We start from the raw sequence: 24,584 nt of genomic DNA on the forward strand, positions 1-24,584 counted from the left end.
AGGCCACTGCTGCCCCCCTCGAGTGTCGATGTCATCAGTGACCATGATTCTCATGTAGCAACGATATTTTCCATCAGAGACGTGTGATGTTCTCTCCTCCCCAAACCCACCCGCAGGTGGAGTCCACTTCCTAAAGCCCTGTGACCCTCTAGGGCCCCGGGGACCACAGTCCCCCTGCTCGTGAGCTGGACGTGGCTACTTAGGGCTTGGAGGTGAAATGAAAGAGACTGATTGGGAAACAAGCATCCACGGAGCACTTTTCTCTTAAGAAGCCCAGCGTCCCTCCAGGTTTAGGTTTTAGATGCTGAGGCTGGTGTGTGAGAAACCAGTTCACGCACCATCCTCCTGGCTCCCCCGCTAACCTCAGACTTGGCCGTGGGGAAGGCTGTCTTGGATGGCCACCAGGTGCTCCTATGTGAGGGAGGTAATAGACACTGAGCAGCCCCTTTGAACCCAGTGTGGGGTTATGTTGACACGTGTTATTTCATTTAGTCTCCCAGGTAACCCCCCAAGGTAGGTAACAGAGGTGCACACAGGTAAAAGTGACTCCATAGCCATCGCCCCGTTCCAAGCTGCCATTCTCTCTCACCCGCCATCCCAGTATCTTTCCAATGACTGGGCCCCTTGCTCAGCGATGTCTGCAGGGCCCTCCTCTCCTCTTCCATGCTCGTTTCTCAAATGCCATCCGGCCACAGCGGTGATCTCTGTACCCACAGCGAAGGGTCGGCAGCCCCCGGCAGGTGGCCCACCTTCGCCAGCACAAGCCCAAAGCCAAAATTCTACTGTAGGGAAAGAATATCCTCCTTTGGAGCTCATCCTCCGGGCATCCCACCGAGGGGTCCATCAGTGCGCCCAGGCTAACGCCACAGGGAGCCACGACTTTCTCCTGGGACATTTCATTGGGATAGATTTTTCTAAGTCAGACATTCAGGCCGGATCATTCCCTGTGGTGTGGGCCTGTCTTATGCCCTGTCGGACGTCAAGCAGCCCCCCTGGGCATTGAGTTCCACCCTCCAACAACTTATGTCACTCCGACATGTGCCCGGACATTGTCAAGTGTCCTGTCGGGGGCAAAATCACCCCCAGTCGAAACCGCGGCTCTGCGGGCAGCTCCGGGGCTTCCTGTGTCAGTTGAGGCACCCATCACAGGAAACTGTACGGAGGGGGACGCACGACACGTGGACACCCTCTGCCCGGACGCTTCTTCCTGGGGGACCCGGAAGTGGAGCCCGTCTGGGCGTTCACAGGAAGGCCGGGACTGCGGGCCGACACTGAGATCTTCCACTCGCTCCCACGGGACTTGGGCAGCTTGCTCCCACTGTTTGTCACTTGACACATCCGTGACTCAGGGATGGAGGATGACGATGATAGCACTTCTTCTGGGGCCAGTTTGAAGATTAAGTGCCTAATAAATGTGACCCACGATGATTATTTTATCACGATCAAGCCACAGTGGACACCCAAATGTTTGGTTTTTTTTTTTTTTGGCGGGGGGAGGGGACAGGGGTGGCTGGCCCCGGGTCCCTCCCTAATAAGATTTGTGACACAGGCATTTTTAAAAGGCATTTTGGGTCCATGTCAGGACCACCTGACACCCATAGAATGAACAGTGGTTGGGGACTTCTCCGGGGGCAAAGCTGGCTTTGAGGTGACATTCCTAGCAATGATCACCGAATGCTCTGTTGGGCCACGGTTTCAGGCCAGCCCACTGGAGCCCCGCAGGCCCTGCCCAGCACCTGGCCTACAGGTGACCGATGTGCAGGGTTGGGGAGCGAGCTGCCCAGCCTTCTGCCCGCTCTGCCTCTCACTCACCCCGGGGGCCTGGGCGAGTCCCCACATCTCTCTCAGAACCCGTGTTCTCCTCTGTAAAGATAATCAGAGCACACGCCTTCCAAGGATTTGTAAAAGGAATCATCACACAAGACAATGTGAGAAGCTCTCAGCACAGGCTGCGTAATAAGCACTAAGGGTTAGCGTAGTTGTTACTCATTTAATTTTACAAGGATTCGGACAACAGAAAGCTTGCGGGGCACAAGGATAACCAAGCTCGAGTCACTGATCTACTCTCACCCTCTTGGAGGTACGTGTGCCTGGAGGAGTTGCCTGGGAAGACATCTCGGAGTGGATGGGCTTTCTGTTCCTGGGTCGTATGTGGACGGGGAGGGTCAGGAAGGGAGGAGTGACCCCCTCGTCCCCCGCCAGCTCTGCCCAGGGCCCCGCCGTGGCTGCGGCAAGCCCAGTGAGGCTCTGCAGGCTCGCGAAGGAAAAGGACAGCGGGAAAGCCCTTGAGAAGCGGAATCGAAGGGGACATGCAGGGCCAGGCTGTGTGGGACCTGAGGTGGAGGTGGCCGAGGTGGCTGAGACGGGTCACCCAGCTCAGAGGAAAGCTCTGTCCCTTTTCTCTCTCCGAGTGGTCGCTCGGGAGCGCTGGGCTCAGTGAGTCAATGTGGGCCTGCAATTCGTGGGTCATGGGGGCTGGGTCCCCCCTAGTGACACCTTAAGAGAGGAGTTCAGCCCCCCACTTGTAAAACCAGGGCCGTGCCAAGGGTGGGAGATGAAGGCGCACGTGGGAGGGGGCTGCTGCCGGGCGGGCCTTCTAGGCCGGGGTCTCCTCAGCGCCCGCTTCTTCTTCTGCCTCTTCTTCCTCCTCCACGTTTTCATCTGTCTCCAGCTTTCGTTGTTTCTGTTAAGGAAGGACAGCGCTGAATCGCCGGGGGAGGGCAGGCCCCCCGTGCCCCGGGAAGTTCACCCCCTGAGGCCAGAAGCAGCCAAATGGCCAGGGTCTGGGTGCTAGGGCCAAGGCCGCGAGGCTGAGGACGGCGGGCACGGCAGGGGCATGCGATGGGCTCAGGTACAAGTCCTATTTCTGCCACTTGTTGCTTGGTGACCTCAGCTAACTCCTCCTGAGTCTCCTTGGTCCCCCACCTGCAAAGTGGACCCACTTATTCGAAGGGCTGTGGCTAAGATGAGAAACAGTGCGTGTAAGGACACAGCAGTGTTTTCTAAAGCTCTGTCCCCAGAACCTCTGGCCAAGTGCAGAGACTAGGAGAGAGGCAGGAAGTGTGGGGGCAGGAGGGGGAGGGGGCCAAGTTCTGTGAACCTGAACCCCTCTGAGGCTCAGCTTCTCCTTCTAGTGCGCTTGAGCTGCTGTGAGGAACACCTTTGGCGACCTCCGGCACCAAGAACAGAGTCTGTGAGCTCCGCTGCTCCGTGGAAGGTGGCCAGTGTGGGCATCACCTTCTCAAAGGCTGGAGGGCCCAGCGGTGGGGGATCCTAGGGCTAAGGGTCCAGTCTCGTCTCTGCTATAAAGGGAGGGAGCACTCTGCCCCACCTGTACCACACAGAGGATAAAGCCACTCATATCTGAAGACATTCGAAAGCAAAATGTGCCCATGAAATCACAGCCTGTCCCTCGACCCAGTGAGAGGGAGACAGAAGAGAGAGAAAGTCAGAGATGGGACCAGTTAGCCTCTCTGCACGCTCGCCCATCCTCCGTCCCCCTGGCCACTTCCATCGGCGCCCGTGAACTTGCCACACGGCTCCCGCACTCAGGGCTGGCCTCCTGAGTGGGTGCCCTGTGCGGTCACACGCGACCTGGGCTTACAAGGGCCCACAGGTGCTTGTCCTTCCTTTTCCCTTCGAGGCTGCTCTTTCGAACTTTCCCATCTTGGCATCTCACCTGTGGGGCCCTAAAGGCAATGACCTAGACCGACGAGGTCTTTTTCTTCCTCTGTCCCTCGGTACAGAGGAGGGCCTGGAAGGTGACCAGACACCATCTTTATAGCTAATCTCCTCGTTTTCTGGATAAAAATGAAAGGACCAAGAAGTGGAGTGACTGGCCCAGGCGTGAGTGCTTTAGAGCTGGGGCCGTGGATACGTGAGCTCAGCACGGTTCATCCCCGACACCTGACGGGGCAAGCAGGACGCCCCTCCGCACGGCGCGGCTGTCACAGCCCCCTCCTCCACGGGCCTCAAGGCTCATGCTCATCTGACCCCTCACTTCGCCCCCATCCTCATTCAGCTATAGTCACACGCATGTCCCGGGCGCCTGCCGTGGTAGGGAGGGAGGATTCCGCAGAGCACGGAGCACGGCTCCTGCCGACTGGAGGCTTAGGAGTCCTCGGGAGGAAGTGAGTAGCTCCTCCCATCTGCCAGATGGACAAATTAAGGACCGCCTGGTGAGGTTACTTGCTCAAGGTCACCCGGGAGGTCGGCAAACGGAAAGCCCCCAGGCACCACCGCTCCCACCCCGCCCTCCCGGCCCCTGCGCGAGGCCCCTACGAGCTTGGACTTCTTCATGGCTGCCGTCTCCTTCTTCTTCAGCTCTGAGAAGATGATGTCGAAGAAATCCTCCTCGGCCTTTCTGACCAGCCCCTCCAGGTCCACGGCGGGCTCCTCCTCCTTCAGCTCATCATCCTTGCCCTCCGTCCTGCCTTTCTCCTTCAGGCGCATCTCCCGGTGCTTGGCCTCCAGAATCTTCTCCCGCCGGGTCTCACGCTCAAATATCTGGGGCACACAGGGACAGAGAGGCCCGTGGGAAGAGGGCCGGGGCTCCCGGCACAGGGACCAAACCGGGTTCTCCTTGCTCAACTTGAAGCAGCCCCCAAAGAGGTCAGGGCTAATGGCAAGAAAGGGTGGCTAAATAGGAGGTGGGAACAGGGATGACAAGTCACTTGGTTCCAAGGAGTTCCAAGAACAGGAATGCCCTCTGGAGTCGTGCGACATGGCCACCCCACGCCCGTGGGGGACCGGCTCATTGGCGGGGGCCACAGTCTCAGGCGGAGCCCGGAGGGTCTCCCGGGTCTCGGCACCAGGGGTTTTCAGTTCCAGAGTGTACCCCACGGTTCTGGGGAGGTGCCTCCGGGGCCACCCATTGGAGCGAGGTGCGGCGACCGATCTCAGCCCCCCAGCTTCCCAGCACCCCTTCCCCAGGGCGGTCCCCTCTATTGGCAGAGTCTCCTAAGCCTTCATGTGACAGATTCTGCTGCAAAAATATATGTATGTATATTGTTTGAAACTAGACAAACTGAGCTAGTTAAACCACTTTGATTGACAGCTGAAAAACTGAAGCCTGGAGAGGTAAAGGGACTTGCCCGAGGCCACGTAGCTACTGAGTGGTTAAGCTGGGGAGGATTCAGACATCTTGACACCCATTTACAGCACTCGTTTAAGGACGCCACTGCTGCCTCCCCCAAATGTCCACCCATTTCCTGAGGGTGGGGGCGGGCATGAGAGAAAGGGTTCTCTCTGACTAGCCTGCTCGGCCAGGGGCCAGGTCGAGACGCAAACTGACACTTACGGAAGAAGCTATGTTCTTCTCATTCCTCTGGAGGGTGCACAGGCCGTGGGAGACCTCCAGCAGTGTGGTTGTCCCCAGCTGGGAGCCACAGGCGATGAAACACCCGCTGTCCTGCACCCGGAGGCAGAAGAGGGCCTCGTCACACACCTGCGGGGTGGGGGGGGCCAGACATTCCCAGGTCAGGGAGGAGAGAGAGAAGCAAAGTAACCCTTGTCTGTCTGAGTATCTGGCCCATGGGGAGGCTTAGCAAAATGACCCAGCTCAAATGCCCCGGGTGACACCCCCCGACCCACACAGAGGATGAAGCTGACCACACTCTGAGACTGGCTGCCGAGACCCTTTGCCTCCGCCTTGTCTCCCGCCTGACCCTCCTGCCTTGACCCCTTCAGGGCAGCCCCCCACTCTTCCTGCAGTTTCCCAAACCCCACGCCTTCCATGGGCCCAGCCAGTGGGGCTCTGCTCTGGCTGTGTTACTATGACAACATCAGCCTGGACTGGACCGATCTGGTCGGCTGCCAGGGGCCCACACCCGAGGCTTCTGAAGGAATAGCTCCAGGGGGAGGAGAGGCCAGGCAAGTGCTTTTTCTTCTTTTTTAATCCTTCCCCGGGCCCCGCCCCCTCCCCAAGTCTGCTTACAGGCACCACGGCCTGAGGGCCTGGGCGCATGGGGAAGGGAATGCACATGACCTTCAAGCTGAGGGCGGGGTCACACTGCTTGAACACAAAGTCCCAGATGTCCAAGGTCCCGTCCATCTTGGTGGTGAAGAAAACTGCTGGCCTTACTGGGCTCCAGGCGCCGTCAGTGAGGTAGGCCATGTGGTACCTGTGGGGAGCAGGGTGCCACCAGTCAGGGACCACAGTGGTTGGGAGGGACAGAGTGGGTGCTGAGCCCCCACTCGGCTCACCCAGCCCCGGCTGCTCGCTGCAGGGCAGGAAGTTCTTCCTCACGTCTGAACTCTAGCCACGCCACCCTGGACTGCTCTCGGTCGGGGGCTCAGAGGCTGCACTTCAAAGGGCTCTGAGGTGGTCTTTCCTGCGGGCTGGCCACTGGCCTTTCTCCACAGCTAACTCCAGGGAACGGGCACGCTTCGTCGGGTCGGGGCCCAGTGCCCCAGTCTTGGGACTCCTTGAGAGGAGTCAGAGAAGGGTGTGCCCAGAAAAGTTCATACTGTTGAGATTCGGAGAGCATTATACATCCCACTTGGCTTAACCTAGATTTTTGGAGATTTCTGCAGAGAAGAATGGCGCTTATCTTATGCCACACGCAAGAATCAACTCAAAGGGGGAGGTAGATGGGGTAAAAGGGGTCCAATACATGGAGACGGAAAGAAATCTCACTATGGGAGGTGAACACACGATGTAGATATATATATATGCCTTACTGTTAAAACATACAGCTGAAACTTACTGGATTTCGTTAACCAATGTTACCATGGAAGGAAGGAAGGAAGGAAGGAAGGAAGGAAGGAAGGAAGGAAATCAACTCAAAATGGATTAAAGACTTAAACGTATGACCTGAAAGCATAAAGCTCCCGGAAGAAAATATAGGGAAAAAATTCCTTGACATTGGTCTTGGCAATGAATTTTTGGATATGACACCGAAAGCACAGAAAACAAAAGCAAAAATAAACAAATGGGACTGCATTAAATTGAAAACCTTCTGCACAGCCGAGGAAACAATGAACAAAATGAAAAAACAACCTTTGGAATGGGAGAAAATATTCGCAAACTATCTATCTGATATGGGGTTAATATAACCAAAATCTATAAGAAACTCACACGACTCAATAGCGAAAAATACAAATGAAAGCAAAACAAACCAACAAAACCCCCAAAGAACCCAATTTAAAAATGGGCAAGTGACCTGAACAGACATTTCTCCAAAAAAAAAAAAAAAAAGACAGAAAAAAAAAGACATAGGAATGGCCAGCAGGTACGTGAAAAGGCGCCTGACATCGCTAATCATCAGGGAAATGCAAATCGAAACCGCAGTGAGGCAGCCCCGTGCCTGTCACGATGGCATCATTAGAAGTGCCGGCCAGGACGTGGAGAAGAGGGTGCCCTCGTGCCCTGTTGGTGGGAGTGTCAGCTGGTATGGCCACTATGGAAAACAGTGTGGAGGTTCGTCGAAAAACTGTGTCCACTGAGCATTTCGCCATAAAGATCCCGAATGTCTGTGTCCCGAAAAACCATTGAACGGATGAGGTGAAACATGGGTCTAGGAGAGGCCGCCCCCCCCGCCCCCGCGAAACGGGGCTGCACTGCGCGCCTCTGCTCATAGCACCTTTATTCACGACGGCTAAGAGGCGAGAGCAGCCCGAGTGTCCATCAGCGTATGGATGGACAGACAAAACGGAGTCGCCGGTCGGGAGACCAGGAGCAAGGAGCTTTGCCTCCCTGGAGCTCGGATCCCTCACACCAACAACGCCGTGACAAACGGTGATGCTACCTGCTCTTGCGGGCTATGAAAATTAACCCGTGGCCGCGGTTCGAAGCGTATTCCTTTGCAAAGTGGCTGAATCGAGCCGCTTCCTAGCAGGAGCTCGGGTGTCTGTGGCGGGCTGTCGTCTCCATTTTAGGGGTGGACGCATGAAGGCTCGGGTGACTCCGGGGCTGGGCCGGGTCCTCTCTGCCTCCTCCAGCCTCCCGCATCCCTCTGTCGCCCCATCCTCCTGCTTACTTGGTCCACATGATGGACGACTCGCGGCTCTCCTCCGACCAGATGCGGGCGGTCCAGTCGCCGACGGTCAGGAAGTTCTTCGGGTAGAACGGGTTTCTCTGCAGAGCGTAGATGGGGCCGTGGTGGCCGGAGAAGGTGCACACGATCTTCTCGGCCGGCGTCTTGGCCTTGCGGTTGCAGGAGATGACGATGCCTTCCTCAGTGCCCACCATGAACTTGGTTGGCTGCGGAGGCGGTGACACAGGAGCGGAAGGCCCCGTGAAATGTCGTCTCGGGGCCTAGCCGGTGAGCAGCCTTCTGGGGTGGACCTTTGGCGGACGCCTCTGCTCGGGCTGTGCCCCACCGGCTCCCAGGGAGCTGCCCCTGCCTCCGCCTGGCTCATCAGGTCCCACCCTTCCTTAGGACCTGCTCAGGGGCCCAGTGCTGATGAAGCACCCCTCCCCCCGTCCCCCACCCCCGACTCTTCTAATCCCTGGAGACCCTCATCGCCAGCCTTCTTCACTATTGTGTCCACAGAAAGACCCTGAATATCTGTTTAGATAAAATAAATGATTGAATGAATAAGGTAAGTCGTGTCTAGGAGAGCCCACACAGCCCTCCAGCCGCTCCCTGCAAAACTGGGCTCCTGCGTCCACCTGAGTTCATAGCAACGGCATATTCACAACAGCCAAGAGGAGAAAACAACCCCTGGGTCCGTGGATGAATGAATGAACGAACAAAACCCGGTCTATCCATATGACGGGATATTGTCCTGCCTTAAAATGCCTGCTGCAATGTGATGAACTTGGAGGGCATTATGCCGAGTGAAATAAGCCAGTCACAAAGAGACTTCATCCAGGTACCTGGAGGAGGCGGAGTCATAGAGACAGGAAGTAGAAGGGGCTGGGGGAGGGGGAAATGGGGAGCTGTGTAATAGGGACGGTGTGGGGTTTTAGTTTTGTGAGATGAAAAAGTTCTGGCGATTGTTTCACAGCAGTGTGAACGTACTTGGCACTACTGCACCGTGCACTTAAAAATGGTTAAGATGGTTAATTTTATGGGATGTGTTTTTAAAATCACAATTTAAAAAAATAACTGGGCTACAAGTTGGGGATTAAAGGAACGTGAAGAGAGACACAGCTTGAGAGGCCTGGAGAAGTGATCAAGTCAGTGGCAGGGCTCCTGCAAGCTAGCAAGGGAGATAAGGCATCCGGACCTGGGTGGCCTGTCATGCCTCCAGCCTGTGACCTCTGGAGAGCCTGGCCCTTGGAGGCAGAGCCCTGGTTTGAGCCCCAGCTTCGGGTTCTAAGAGCACATGACTTAACCTCATGAAGACTCGCTGTGTTTATCCGAGTGAAGCAGAGATGATAAAGTTACCTCACAAGATGGTCACAGGCAGTTACGTAAGCTCGTCATGTAAGGCCATTGCGAGTGTCCAGCATACAGTGTGCACTCAGTGACAGGCAGGCACGGGGCGGCGGGGGGGAGGGGGGTTGTGGCATAGTCACCCATCTAGCACTTGGCCTAAAAATCCCAGATTCCAAGACAGAATGTTTTTCTGGGTCCTCCCCGCCCTGACCTCTATGCCTTAAATTGTCCTTGGCCTCGCCCCGTAGGCACCGCAGGTGAGGGCTCCCAGGGTGGGGGTGAGGCCAGAACATCTCCACCTCCCAGGGGCCTAGGACAGATATCACCTGACCTGGGGGCAAACCAGTGACAATCCTGCCGGAGAGCTGGGTCCAGTCTCCAGTGAGACATGAACCAGGAACCAGACCCAGCCAAGAGTCATCTGAGAAAGTTGTTTCCTTGACTCGGAGGGAGCCTTTATTTGCTGCTTCCAGAAGCTTCCCTCCTCTGACACAGTCACATCACCGCTCCACTTTGATACTTGTTTGCTGTTCCTTCTCAGTTACTAAACGCTATAATTAAGCCCGGGCTACGGTTTTCCTACCAGTCTTCTCTGATTTCATTTCCTTCTCCGACACCTCTTCCTTCCCTACAGGAAGTGAAGGGACCAGCCCAGGGTCCCACGCAAGGCAGAGGCTAAGCCTGGCCTCCTCAACTTGGTCCCGGGCAGGCGTCCTAGGAGCCAAACAGTGACTTCTTGGGCATTAGAATGGTCTCCTTCCTCAAGAAGCTCTGCTGCCCCCTTCTGGAGAGTTGCTGTAAAGGCCGCATCGGATGATGCTCCCTGGAGCGGCGCCCAAGGTAGGCAGCGGCCTGGGGTCCACGAGCATCTGGTACAGCAGCCCTGGCCTGCCCGTGGCTCTGGCCGCCCCAGCAATGGAAGCCAGGGGAGGAGGAGGAAGAGACACTCACCAAAGTAGACTCGAACTCCAGGGAGATGGCTCCCAGGGCATTTTCTAACTGCTCCTTTCTGGTGATGTCCATGACCACCACCTCGGTGGGCTCGCTCAGCTTCCGAATATCCCACCACATGACCTGATAGGAGGAGGGGCGACCCTGAGACCCGAGGTCCTACAAGTCACCTGGCTTGTGTTCCTGTCATCCCCTCCAACTCCCCGGGGCCAGTCGCTGGGGTCAAAAGGGTATGCCATAGAGGCTACTGGCAACCCATAGGAACAAATACACGTTGACAATGACTGCTCCGGTCCACAGTGACAAACCTGGCTGGTCCACCAGAGTCACGTGCAAGTGTCATAAAATCCGGATGCCGGGGCCGTATCCCAGACCTACCGAATCGAGATCATCAGGTGTGAGCCCCAGCATCTGGATTTTTAAAGGCTCCCCCACGGCATGGCAATCTATGGCAGCATTATAAATACACATGTGCTTCGATCCAGAAATCCCACGCCAGGAACGCCTGCTGCAGACGCAGCTTCCCGTGGGCGCGATGTCTACGGACAAATATTCTCTCTGCTACATTTTTTGGTAAAGACGAAATATTAAAATTCTCTTAAATAAATTACGGCACACTCAAGGTAATCCTTAACAGGCACGGTGGCAGCGCTTTATGCAAGATGAAATCATCTCCCAGATATACTAAATGAAGACCATCGGGCGCGGACCGATGTGTAAGTTTGCAAAAGGAAAGTGAAGAAGAGAGATGTGTTTGCCGCTGCAGGCGGAGGCCAGCCCGGAAGGCAGACACGGAGCTGAGAAGCCCCAGGGGAGGGTGACTAGGGTGAGGCTTGTGGGCGGAGGCGGGAGGAAGTGTCTCCCCCTGTGCCCGCTTCTACCTTCTGGATTTTGTTTCGTGTGCACGTATCACCTGCTTTTTAACTTATAAATAAGATGCAAAAACAAATGCTCCCAGGCGATTCTGGGAACCGGGAGCGGCCACGGTCCCTGCCCCCTGGCCCCCTGTGGCACCTGGCCTGGGGGTACCTGCCCGTCCGTGGACGCCGAGAAGCACTCAGTGCCCGTCTTCGACTGCAGCCAGATGGTGCCGTACACAGGGTCTCGGTGACTGAACTCGATGGTGGACAGCTCTGCCACCAGGCTGCCTTTGCGGGTGTCCCAACAGGCTGGCAAAGAAGAAAGCGAGGGGAAGGTGAGCAGTGACACAGGCTTCGTTCCCTGGAGGGAGAAGGTTTGGCAGGCACGTGGGATTTCTTTTTTAGAATCGCGGTTAGGTTCAAACCAGCCGGAGTTTCCACCGGCCCGCAAAGCCCCCAAAGGGTCTCTGAGGAAAGAGCCCCAGAGTCCAGGCTCCGTTCATTCCGCTGCGCCCCTACCACGTGTGGAGTACCCCCCTGGGCCCCGCGGAAGCCACAGCGAATAGGACCAGCACAGCCCCGGGGAGGCAGGAAGGGGATCCGCAAGTGCAGCCCGTGTAGTGATTGCTCTGGGGGGCTGTAGTCAGGGAAAGCTTCCTGGAGGAAGTGAGAAGGGAACCAAGACCAAGGATGAGCCTGGGATGGAGTGGTCAGGCAAAGAAAGAGGAGCACCTCCACCTCAGCGGAAGGCTCCAGAAAGTCGGAGGTTTAGGCGACTCTCTGCTGCTGCATAAACGATTCCCTTTTATCCTCTATATCTTTGCCACCTCTGGTGGGGGGGAAAAAAAATCTCATGGAAGGAGCTTTCCACTTTACTCTGAGCCCTTACTGTGCTTCACCTCTCCTGCTCGGCCAGGAAGGACTCAAAGCTCATCTACTTTTCGTCCTAATAAGCTTCGTTTACATTTCCCCACGAGTGTATAGCAAGGACCCACTCTGTGGCTCAGAGCTGTTTCTAGGAAAGCTTGATTTTGTGAAACAACAGTAAAAGTAGTTGATCCTTACGTGTTGATTTAGAGAATCCAAGTCTAAAGCGTCTGCCCTGGACCTAGATTAAGACTGCACTGCTTGGCCAAAGCAGCGCTTACAGGCAGCAGAGCGTCAGAGCCTGGGCTGGTCTGAGCTGGTGTGAAAAACCACAGAAAGGGGTTATGAATAATGAGTGAGGCAGGGCTCCTGAATAAATCATGGCAAAGTGGTTCTGCTTCCATCTTTTAGAGGCCCGGCACCCAGGTAATTTGGCAGGGAGATTTGTGGGCGCTCACGTCTATCCCATAACCTGGCAGCTGCTCCGGGAAGGGGCGTCGGAGTCCTCAGAGGGCCAGGAGGAGTTACCCAGCCATTCCAGCCCCTACACCCAGAGGAAGGAGGGTGGGGACCCTTTCCACGCCCCCTTGAGTCTGGCCTGGGGTGTCCGGCTGCCTCAGGGCCAGAGGTGGAGGGCAGGCAGGAACATACAATGAGCAAACTGACAAAAATGGTCAGAATCAACTTTTTCAGAGCTCTGGAAATTAGCCAGAGTTCTTGCAGCAGTCCAGACAGTGCTGATTCCAGAAGGACTGCTGAATCGCGGTAAGAACAGTGGGCTCGTTGGGTTTTCGCTTGGCCTACTTAAGATCTCACACTCTCCAGTTCCGTGGTAGCCTTGAAAAATAACGCTCCGCATCCCTGGTGAAAACCAGTGGCCTGGCAGCCACAGGAGGGGGTGTGGAGTGGGGCCGGAGCCCTCTGTCTCCTGCCCAACGACTTGTCATCGTTTGACCTGGCGGCTGGCTCCCTGGAAGACCCCACTTTGCAGAGTTGTCTATATTCGACGGGACTCGGAGCTTGCCCAGTGAGAAAGGTCTTCTCATCGAGGCGGTTGCTGGTTAAGCTCCCTGGTCCCTCTTACCGATCTGCCCATTGTAACAGCCTCCTAGGAGCACGTGAGAATCTTTGGGGTTGTACTCCAAGGTGACAAGCGGAGAAGATGGCTTCAGGACAGTCTCAGGCTTGTTGGGGTTTTCTATAAAGCAGAAAAAAAAAAAAGAAAAGAAAAAAAATCTGGCCAGGCCTGGAAAGAAAAGAGCCCGGCCAAACCGTTTAACTGCTTCTCTAGGTGGGGAGTGGCGGGGCGTGGGGGTGCGGGGAACAGAGAACCTTTCTCTAAGCTGCAATCGCTGGTCCCTGGTGGCCAGAATCTCTTCTAATGGTTTAGTCTTGGGGATCGGGATTCCGTGTGTGTATATAATTACAATTCTCGTCCACTCCCCAGGTTTGAGATGGAAAGAAATTTCAACCCTAAAATTTTTACATAAAGCCGCTCTCCCCTGACTTCTGCACACTGGTCTCCTTGTCTGTGCACTGGGGATAATGATGGAGCCCGCCCCTTGGGGTGGCTGCGTTCAGCTGCTCAGAGTGTAGAGGGCTTGGTTCTGCGCTTGGCACCCACACCTACTCATAAGGGCCGACGTTTATTCCACGCGATGACGACAATGAGGAACGTCCGAGGGCCTGCTGCCCACCATCGCCTGCCACCTGCCAGGCTTTGGCCTTGGAGTGAGCTCCTCTGTCAACAATGGTCCATGCTCTCAGACGGACACAGGGCCCCTACTGGCCGTGAATGAAGGACGAGCACCAGGAAAGGGGGGGCAGAGGTGAGCCCCCTCCCTTCCCCTTTGAGTCCCTTCTCAGTCTGCTAGGGACTCTATCTGGTATACTCTCGAGGGGTCCAGAAAGGGGACTTTTGAGGGGGTCTGGTCTTGAATGCCTGGATGCTGGATCTGGAAATGAAACGGGTTTCCTGCTCCCCAATTTAGCTCGGCTTGGCTGCACCCGAACCCCAAAAGGGAAGGAATGAGAGGCCTCCTCCCGGGTGCTTGGTCCCTCCCTGCGACAGCCCCAGCACCATCCTCTCTTGTGCTTTCATGCTTTCGCTGGCCTCTGGCCTCTGCCCCGCTCCCTCAGCCTCCCCTGGCCACGGGGGCCCCTCCGCTTCTCACCCAGGTCCCAGATGTACGAATCATGGCTCATGCCCTCAGGTGCCCGTTGGAAATTCAAGCAAGAATATGCCACCGCCAACTTTTTGTTGCCATCAGGGTGCCAGGAGAGGTGTGTGGCTGACCGCTTTATTTCCTGGGGATCCCTTTAGGGGGAAGAGCAAGAGGGAAGAAGACTGGAGTGCAAGGCTCCCCACATTTCCTATATATTACGTTTTTTTCTTTTAAATATTCAAACATGTTTAAGCATACTTAAACATTCACGCAGAGAAATTTATTTTGAAAACAAAGATTACAGGACGCCCTTAGCTGGAAAGCCGATCTCACCAGCCATAAATAAAAGCTAATAATAAAAATTAAAACCATGGAAACAAAAGATTAAATTCTAGGCTGCTGTTTTTCTTTGCTGAAAGTTCTGAGCCTGAGGCTCCATTTCCCATTAATATTAAAATAAAAAGCAGGGCGAGGAATTTAGCAATTGTGCTCCTTGGTATTTGCCCAAATGAGTCGAAAACGTTTGTCCACACAAAACCCTGCACAAAACCTATAAACTTATGTTTCTAGCAGCTTTATTATTCATTGCCAAAACTTGGAACCGACCAGAATGTTCTTCAGTGGTTGAATGAATAAACTGTGGTCCATCCTTACATTGGAATATTATTCAGCATTAAAAATAGATGAACTACCAAGCCATGAAAAGACATGATGGAAATTCAATGCACATTACTAAGTGAAAGAAACTGATCTGGAAAAGCTAAATACTGATTCCAACTATATGACATCTGAGAAAGGCAAAATCATGGAGACAGTGAAATGATCAGCCGTTGCCAAAGGTTTGCGGGGAGAAAGGGATAAACACGTGGAACATGGGATTTTTAGGGCAGTGAAACTATTCTGTACGATAATTTTGTCAAAACTCATGGAACGTATGACACAGAGTGAGTCCTAATGTAAATCATGGGCTTGGGGAGGAATAAAAAGTGTCTCCAGCCCCCCACCCACCTGAATTCATATGTTGAAACCTAATCTCCAGTGAGATGGTGTCAGGAGCTGGGGCCTTTGGGAGGAGATCAGGGCGTGCGGTGGAGCCCTCATGAGTGGGATTAGCACCCTTACAAATGGGGCTCCAGAGAGCCCCCTCATCCTTCCACCATGTGAGTTCCCAGAGAGAAGATGGCTATCTATGAATGAGAAAGTGGGTCCTCACCAGACACAGAACCCCACCATGCTGGCACCCTGATCTTGGGCTTCTAGCTTCTAGAACTACGAAAGATAGATTTCTGTTGTTTACAAGTTGCCTAGTTTATGGTGCTTTGTTACAGCAGGCTGAACAGACTAAGACAAGGTGACAATGATGTGTCAAGGTTGGCTCATCGATCTTGACAAAGGGACCACCCTGGGGCGGGATGGTGACCGTGGAGGAGGCTGTGGGGGTGGGAGGTACGTGTGAACTCTCTGTTCTTTCTGATTAATTTTGCTGCGGACCTAAAACTGCTGTAAAAGAAATGAACGATTAATTTAAAAGGCAAAGGCGGAGGGAGAATGAGCAAGAGTTAGCAAAGTATTAAAGACTTAATGGCCCCAAAATGAGACTTTCTCCTTGAAGTACTCAGAAGGAACGGATGAAAGTGGACACGAAATAACTCTCTCTGTGTGTATTTCATCCCCTCCACTCCTCCCTGGGAGTGCTATTACAGGTCAAAGAGCCTGGGCTGGCACCCACTGGGTGCCCCGAGCATGTCCCCTCCCTGGAGTCAGTGTTCTTATCTGTCAAATGTGGAGGTTGGGCGGGATGTTTTCTAGTACATCGCTCAGCTTGGATATCCACGTGTAAGGTCAGACCCCGGCAGGACTGGGGCATCAGCCACAGCCCCTACCCCGTGCTGGCCCCGCTCCCACACTCCCCCTGCTGGCAACAACTGGTCCTGCTCTAAACACCACAATTCAGCCCTGGGTCTGAAAAGGGCCCTTCTTGCTGGTGCTGAGACTAGGCCAGGCACGTCCCAGGATCCTCAGTGGGTCTTGGCAGCTGCATGGCATCCACGGTGTGGGAGTCCTGGAACGGCTAGAACCAGCCCCCTACCTATGCGCTTAGCTTTCGTCTAGTCTTTGACCAGCACACAGCCCGCTGCCGTGAATATCCAGGCACACAGCGATTTCGCACACACATATCTGTGCTATAGAGCCCTATTGTCAAACTGCTATCCTTAGAGGTTATTACCTGGTGTACTTCTTGTGACAGTGGGGAACGAGGCTCCTGTTGCCCCCAGCGCTGCTAGATCACTGATGTTCTGTGCTTTGTACTTACTCTGCCTGCTGCAAATCAACCCTACTTGTACATAGCTTTGTAAATATGCTTAGTCTTTTCCCAGAGTCCTCCCTTTCTACCATCAAGGCCTGTCCCCAGGATAGGGACCTCTTGTCTGCTAGGGGCTTTATTCCTTTGCCTTTATCAAGCTCGGAGCACAGAGGAACAGCAAGGAGTCGTGTTAGGATGCACCCAGCCACCCACGGAGGTGACGGCACCTGCCTAGCTATAGAAATACCTGAAAACATTGATGGTTTTAGCTGAAGGGGCCTCTTCCGTCACTTCCACTGTGTCCTCATCATCAAAATACTCCTGGTAGATATCGATGGCATTATTCTGCTTGATGCAGTGCTCCATGATCTGAGGAGGACATATCAGGGGTTCTTAGCCGTAAAGGGAGGTCCTTTCAGACCGAACAGGGCTGAAATGGAGTCTGGGAGGGACAAGAAACACCTAGTGGTCTTTCCCCATGCTTCCTGCCCGTGCGTTTTCAATGGGGACAACATTGCCCCCCAAAAGGTGAAAATTGGTTATTGGTTATTACTGGTGAAACAATACCACTTTTTTATACACAAAGCACAGATACATACATACATACTTACATACGCGCGGTATATAAACAGGTATATGGTATACCTATGGCATTAAAAATTTATGGGGATAGGCAATTAGAAAAGAATGTTTAGAAAGGCTGGTCAGGGAACAACAATTAAAAAGTGGTGAAATACTGCTCCAGCCAAACAGAAGTATCAATGATTCCCTATGCAGCACCCATCTCCTGGTTCCTCCACCCGAGGAGCCCTTCCCATTCTTCCAAATGTCCAGCTTGGAAAAGCCCAAGCTCAAGTGTCACCTCTTCCAGGAAGCCTTCCCTGATCCCTTCAGTAGGAAACCAACTCTCCCTCCTGATAGGCCAAAATGGCCAGCAATCAATCCTTTCTCTTACAGCATTTCTTTCTATTTCATATGGTGATATCTCTGTATCTGTCTTCAACCTCTGGTGGGTTATAAACTCTTTGGGGCAGGATGTATGTGAATTTCATTTTTTTTTGCCATCTCTACTGTACCCAGTAGGGGCAAGAAGCTCGGTCTGGGTGTGCTGAATGCATGAATGTTCCCTCTTGGCAGGTAGCTGCCAGGGTGGTGGTGGTGGGGGGTTCTTTGGGGTTCTCTTTGCTCATGGGGGCCACTTTTCAGACTCCTCCTAAAGCCTGTTTAGCCCCTGCACCTCCCCACCTTCCCCTGTGGTCTGCCATGGTGGTCCTGTCTGCCTGCTCCCAGACAGAAATTTCCTTAAGGCAGCTGGTATCCTTCCCCTGAGTAACCACAGGAGCTGAGCACAGGGCCAGGTGCACCTTGGGGCTTGACATGTAGCAGGGAGCCAGAGTGACGTCTGGGGCTCCGAACGCTGGAGCTGAAGGAAGCCTCACCGAGCCCAGCTGCATGACGGCATTGACATAGTTCTCATCCTTCTCCACCTTCTTCCGGAAGCGGATCGTCTGCTCCAGCTCCAGGGGGTTTATATCCTTGGGCCAGCCCCCCTCGACGTGGTTGACCCCCCGGGTCTCCATCTCGAACCGCTCGGTGTTGGCCTGAAAAGAGAGCCCCAGGTGAGGAGACACCACCCCGGTATAAGTGCTGAGCCACTTCTGCAAACCAGGATCCTGGGCCCTGAGCGTTCAGGGATGCACCAACGAGGTGGCCCCGGCCAAAGCCACGGTGTTCTCACGTACCAGCAAGGTGGCCAATCACAGGTCCTCAGGGGGGGTCACAGGCAGCCATGAAAGTGCCACAGTGTACAGCTGATGCCAATGGCCATGGAAAATCTAATTCTGACCTTACCTGAACCCTAAAGGACCAGAGGAACCCACCCACCTGTTCTGTGAGATCCCAAAGGAAAAATAAGTGGATGATCTTTCTCCATCCAACCGTTTACACTGTCTCAGGAATCAAAACACAGAAACAATGAAGAGTTGGGTTTGCTTTGCCCACCGTGCTGCAGAGAGGGTGGCATCGATGCAGTGTTACCTCTTAAATTTACCACTTGGCCGCCTTTCCATTTTTTCCCCCATTTTAAAAATTATGGTCAAATCCACCATAATTTTACCCCCTCGAATAATGTGAAGCATACAGTTCGGTGGCGATAAGGACATTCAGAATGCCTGGGCCGCCGTCACCACGCCCTAGCTCCAGAAGCTTTTCATCTCGCCGGATGGAGACCTCATACCCATTAAGCAGTCACTCCCTTCTCCTTTCCGTTTTTAAGCCAGCTCTCACGAAATTTCGAAGTCTTAACGGGGCAGAGCTGCTGGCCAGAGACCCTAACAGGGTGTGGCCTCCATGGCGGTCTTCTTGTGTAGTTGGCTACGCAGTGGACAAAATCTCTCTGGACCCCCTGACGGCAGTTAGGCCCCCGGAAAGCGAGAAACACCGTTGGTCTGAATTTGAGTTATCAGGAGCACCCACAAAATATTTCGGTCAAATCAAATGTGATTCTTGCTCAGTCGATTTGAGAGGCGATAAATGGGTCATCGCCTTGAATCTAATTTCCTCCTGGCAGTTCTGCCATAACCAGGAGCTGACCGCCTGGTTGGGGCAGGCAGGGAGCTCTGAGGGTCCGAACAGACACGGGACCCCCCGGTTCTCTCACCTTGGAGGCCGGTAGATAGAGATCCCTGCTCCCTCAGAATGCCTCTCCCGCCTGTACCAAACGCCTAAGACGACTCCAATAAGAATCGCAGAGGTGAGGCCAGAGGCCCTCGGGGAGCAAACATCTTGAGTGACATTCCCCTGGCCCAGCGACCGCTTGGTGCTGGGCGAGTGAGTCTCTGCGATGAGTCTGGGCGTGATCCAGCCCTCGCACGTCCCAGCCCCTGCACTGGGTCGCTCGAGCTGGCTTCCAGGTGGATGGAGTCACCCAGGCCACGCCCTCACGGGCCGGGCGCTGGGGCAGGGACCCACCTCGTGTTCCGACATGCTGGTGGAGCACTGGACGCCGGTGTCCACGGGGTTCCGCTCCATGAACAGCTCAGCCAGCGCGGGGTTGGGCGGGATGTCGATGTTCAGCTCCGCTTGACGGTCGGAGAAGCTGCATTGCTTCCCGAACTCGCTTCGCTTCTTGACGTACACGTACACGATCTCCATGGTGCCGGCAGCTGCGGGAGTGGGGCGGGGGGAGGGTGTGCGCTGAGGGGCCCCACCTGGCTGCTTCCCGTTCCCAAGGGCCTCACCCGGGCGACCTCTGATTCCCGGTCTGGTCGAGGGAAGGGGTCCTAGGGGATTTGTCCAGAAGCTGAGTCTGCATTTAAAAAACCCATTCATTGAGTAATAACAACGAGCTAAGCATTGCCCTACTCAGTTCTTACAGTTGCCCTGAGGTGGACGACGCAATCCGCTTTCTACCTGGGAGGACTCTGAGCGCCTTGCCCGGATCACAGAGCTATAAGTGGTACCGTTGGTCAGCCTGACGCCGAGGCTCTTACTCACCAAATGATACAGTTTTTACTGAGCTATTATGTTTATTGGGGCGGAGGAAAGCATTGATGGCGATTAGTTGGGCTAAATTCCTTGCCACACACACACTGGACCCAATGGTGGGGCACCCAGGGCTCTCTGGAAATGCTCCCGCCCATTCCCAGAGTTCTAGGTTAGTGGACTCTTACCCTCCGCCCCGCCTCCCGGACCGTCCCCAGACTCTCTGGGGGCCCCACTGAAGGCTCTTCCTTCCACATGGCTCCCACCAGGACAGGGCTGGAAGTCCACTGAGAGAGAAGGCTGGACTGCTTCCTCTGCAGACGGAATAATTAGGCCTCGGAGAAGCCCTCTGATTTGTGGTCACGGTAGGCACCGTGGGGAATCGCAGAGCCGGCTGGGTTCCGGCCATGCAACGCACCAGCTGCTTGACCTTGGCTGGGCCACCGGGTCATTCCGAGACCCGATATACTCGGGACACTGAGAAGCTGAAATGCCAGTGCTCCAGCCGTAGCAGAGCCGGTGGGCAAATGCCTTGCAAGGAAGTGGCTTCTCGCTGGTGCTAATTGGAAGTCTCAAAAAATGCAGTGGGCAGGTCCCACAGATGGCTCTTCCATTCACCCCAAAAGAGACCTTGACCCCTCTGATTCCCGTCCCATTAATAGACTCTGTGGAGTCTATTAATGCTCCTCAGTGGCTTACATGGCTGGTCCTCTGATGCGGTTGGTCAACCGTGGCATTGAGCAGAGCTGCCCTCACGCTGGCACCCCTAACTCTCAGAAAGTGTGCCTTTAGTGGCAAGTTCTCAAGGGCTCAGGTTGTGGGTCTACATGGAGCCCTAGGCAACAAGCTGTTGGGTGAGAGGCGGGGGGTGCTGTGGGAAAGATAACTAGGAGAGCCCCACTGTGGTGGGATTGATACCTGAAGGCCTTTTGACATCTGAGGGTTTAGGGTCTCACCTGTGAGCAGGTGTTGCTAACTTGGAATGAAAAGGGGACCCGGCGGGAAAATGCTTGGAGGATGTATCCCCTGCATTAAGTAAAACCCAAAGACAAATAGCCAAACTTAGCAAACAGAAGAAATGCAACAGAAATGTGTAGTAATTCACTTTACCGAGCAACTTTGTACTGTAGTTTGTGCCTAAGAATGTCCCCTGGGGCGCCCTGAATAATTAAAAAAAAAAAAAATCTAATTACATAGACTTTTCTAGGAATTCACTGGTTTTATGAGTGCCAACGGCATGCGCTCTATTTGTCCTATTATAGTTTTATTATTTCGCTTACTCATTCGGCAAACATTTATGAAAACTATGAATAATCAAGACAGCATGAAATTGGCATAAGGATAGACGTATACATCAATAGAATGGAATTGAGAGTTCAGAAATAAACCTTTATACTTATAGTCAACATATTTTTGATCAAAGGCGACTCGGTGGAGAAAGGGCAGTCTTTTCAACAAAGGGTGCTGTGACAACTGGACATTCATATGCAAAAGAGTGACCATAGGCCCCTACCACACACCACACACGAAATTCACTTAAAAGATGCAAATATAAGAGCTAAAACTGTAACATTTAGGGGGAAGAACACAGAGAGAAATCTTCGTGACCCCGATTAGGAAAAAACTCCGTGACCCCGATTAGGAAAAAACTTTAACATGGCATCGAAAGTATAAAATAAAACATGAGGATAACTTGGACTTCATTAGAATTTAAATCTTTTGTACTTTAAAAGACCTTAAGAAAAGACAAGCCACAGACTTGGAGAAAACATTTGCAACTCATGTATCTGATAAAAATTTGTATCAGAATCCATAAAGACCTCCTGGACCCCGGGCGTTGTGAATGCAGTTTCTAGACACTCTGTCTGCATGTCCACCTCGGCCCCCAAAACAGTCATCACAGCTCTCATTCTACAGAGGAAGAAACGGATGCCCGGAGAGATGAAGGGCTTTGTCAAAGGTCACAGTCCTTAAGTTCAGGCAGAGCCAGGACCCGGACACGGCTGGCTCTAAAGCAGTGATTCTTAATCTCAGCTACTCATGGGCTTTTGAAACTCACAATGCTCAGATTGAACCGCAGACTAATGAAATCAGAATCTTTCAGCAGTAACTTTAAAAGTCCACAGGTGGTTCCAGCGTACAGCTGGGGTTGAGAAACACCTGTTTTCAGGGAGGGCTCTTAATCTCTAAGCCAGCGTTTCTCGAACCTGGATGCTCATTCAAAATATAGAGATTCCTGGCCCCTCCTATAACGCGGAGCTATACATCTGGGACAGGGCCTAGCAATCTGGTTTTCACAATCACCGCAGATAAATATTAGGACCAGGAATGTGAGTGATCTAACGCCCCCCCACCTTCAGGGTGGCAAGGTACCAGACCAGCAGCCCTAGCTGCCGACCCCCGAAGTGAAGGACTGAGAGCTGTATGGCGGGCTGGAAGCATGTTCCTGGGGTGGCCTTGGGCCCCAGAGCAGCTGGGGCAGGGGTGAGGGGGCAAGGGTGGAGGGTTAACTCTTAGGCCCCTTCTAATCCACATGCGTCTTCCTTGAAGATAGATCCACCCCAACCCTCCCATCCCCAGCCCCAGAACAACTCAACCCGAATCAGACTCACGGAAAGCAGGTTTCCCCCTCTTTCTTGTAGTTTAGAAACTCTTCTGCCCAGGAAAGGTAGATGCAATGGCTTGCGGGGCAGAGGGTAGGGACGGAAGCACGAATTGCAGCATGTTGCCCAAACGTGTTTTATTCTGTGTGGACAAGGATAGGGCCTCGTGCAAAAGGATCCCATTCAATTAAATCCTCCCCATCTGCCAGCACGCTGTTGAGGTACCACGGCTGCCAGACTCAGGCAGTTACGGATTGCCGGTCTCTCTCTCTGCTAAGACAATGGCTGTGTGACAGCCAGCTCCTAGGGGACGCGAGGAAGCTTAACAGCATGAGGAAATTCCAGGAAGACAAAAGTAGCCTTCTTAGCCCAGATCATATTTTTAACAGCTTTGCTTTCCTTCTTGGGGCTTCCCAAGGCCAACCCAGGAGTGAGAACAGAGGCGTTGTTTTCTATCTGGAGCAGACAGAGGGGACATTTAAAGGCTGGCCTGGTGACGGGAAGACTGCTCATTCAGGGATCCAGAGCAGGCTCTTTCTCATAAGCTAGAAGCGCATGAAGATGAATAGCAAGGTCAGAGCAGGGGTCTCAGGAGGTCCCTCCAGCCACCCGCTGGTGAGACCAATGCCACAGGCTGGGCTTCCCCGAGCAGTGCTCTCTGCAAAGGGGCTTTGGAGGGAGGCGGGACCAGCACGGCTGCTCTGTGGGAGGGTGGGAAGGAGATCTGCTCACCCGTGGGAACCTAGAGCCTGAGGGGGCGTGAGGAACTCTGCGGTGAGACCCAAACACAAGAATCCCCAGGACTGGAGATGAGCTGGTCCTCCCGTCAAAAACACAACCATCTCTGCGACCCAGGTCAGATCGGAACCTTCACCAATTTTAAAAGCCAGACTCCTCTCGTGCAATGATAATGAGCAAAGTAATTTCTTGAAAGAGGCTGCGATGACTTAAGATTAAATGTTTCCACGCTGGGAGTGAGGCAGGGGAGAGGTGGGACCCAGGAGCTGGGTGTGAGAGCTTAGCAGGGAGGCAGGTGAAGGGTGGCTGCCTTCCTTCCCAACTGGGCTCCATGGTGGGTTAAAAACAGGACATTTTCCTCTTCCCTGTGTCCCTGGGGCAGCCCCCCTCCCCCCTCCCTCTATTTACAGGACCCGCCGCCTCGTTGGCGCTCAGGTACCATTATTTCCCACCCCTCCCTTCTCAGCAGCAAGGCCCCCTCTTCACCGGCCCAGCCTCCCGCAGCCACCGCAGCCACCGCAGCCCAGGCCGTATGTCCCATCCGTTCAGCTGTAAACTGTAAACCCTTTAGAGGTCTCTCTCCGCCTCTGGGAGACAGATGGTATCAGGACCCGACTGGCTGGGAGCAGGGGTGCAGGAGACAAAGTGTTTAGAACTCGCAGGGTCCTGTGACTCGGGGGTACTGGGGGAGCGAGGACCAGTGGGGCTCACGCTGTGAGCACTGGTCCTGGCGTCCACCGCGCGGCCGAGCTGTCTCCTTAAGGACGCCCTGCGGGAGTTTCTTGCACTGCGGGTGATTATTACCCCTGGGGGCTCGCGCCTTCACTCTCTACTTTCCTCTCCAGCTGCGGACGTCCTGCTCCCGCCCTTACCCTGGGTCCACTCGCTCCTCCTGCCGCTGGGCCGCTGGGGACGCGCCCGGGCCGAGGTTCCGGCTCCAGCGCCTCTCAAACGGCTCGCAGCCCCGGAGTTTACGCGTTGCCTAGCAACCCTGGCCGGACCGGTGAAAAGGGGGCGGCGCGGAGATGACACAGAGCACGTGACCTCCCACCACGCCGGTTTGGAAACGTCGCAGGTCCATCCTTTCTCTCCTAGAGGTCTCTGGAGTTAGGAGGAAAATTAATCAAGTTAGCCCAACGATAAACGTTTTTCAGGGCTTTGCCAAGACGCTTATCCAAGTCTGCAAATATGCACTGAGCAAGATCTGGAGAAAATGCAAATTGTAGTCAGCGTCTTGGAAGTCCTGAGCCCTGGCTCTGCTATGTATTTGCTTGTGATCTGGCAGG

The 24,584-nt window shown here is 54.1% G+C and overlaps 1 protein-coding gene across 3 annotated transcripts; it reads right to left on the reverse strand.

Moving 5' to 3' along the window:
- Positions 1 to 1,978: 1,978 nt before the first annotated feature.
- On the reverse strand, positions 1,979 to 24,344 carry LOC120600077 (dynein intermediate chain 2, axonemal). Of its 3 annotated transcripts, XM_039859319.1 has the most exons (14): positions 24,171 to 24,344; positions 22,570 to 22,702; positions 19,445 to 19,638; positions 17,914 to 18,075; positions 16,722 to 16,843; positions 14,179 to 14,321; positions 13,089 to 13,202; positions 11,307 to 11,446; positions 10,278 to 10,400; positions 7,980 to 8,203; positions 5,987 to 6,122; positions 5,300 to 5,446; positions 4,282 to 4,506; positions 1,979 to 2,683 (listed from the first exon to the last, which is right to left on the reverse strand). In XM_039859319.1, the coding sequence occupies exons 3-14, from the start codon at positions 19,625 to 19,627 to the stop codon at positions 2,597 to 2,599; spliced, it is 1,806 nt and encodes a 601-aa protein (XP_039715253.1). In that variant the 5' UTR covers positions 19,628 to 19,638; positions 22,570 to 22,702; positions 24,171 to 24,344; the 3' UTR covers positions 1,979 to 2,596. The 3 variants fall into 3 exon arrangements, with proteins under 3 accessions (XP_039715253.1, XP_039715252.1, XP_039715251.1); XM_039859318.1 differs by lacking the exon at positions 22,570 to 22,702 and having other exon boundaries at positions 24,171 to 24,343; XM_039859317.1 differs by lacking the exons at positions 22,570 to 22,702; positions 24,171 to 24,344 and having other exon boundaries at positions 19,445 to 19,656.
- Positions 24,345 to 24,584: the final 240 nt, after the last annotated feature.

Source organism: Pteropus medius, unplaced genomic scaffold, assembly GCF_902729225.1.
Source record: "Pteropus medius unplaced genomic scaffold, Ma_sr-lr_union100, whole genome shotgun sequence".
Lineage (NCBI taxonomy): Eukaryota > Metazoa > Chordata > Mammalia > Chiroptera > Pteropodidae > Pteropus > Pteropus medius.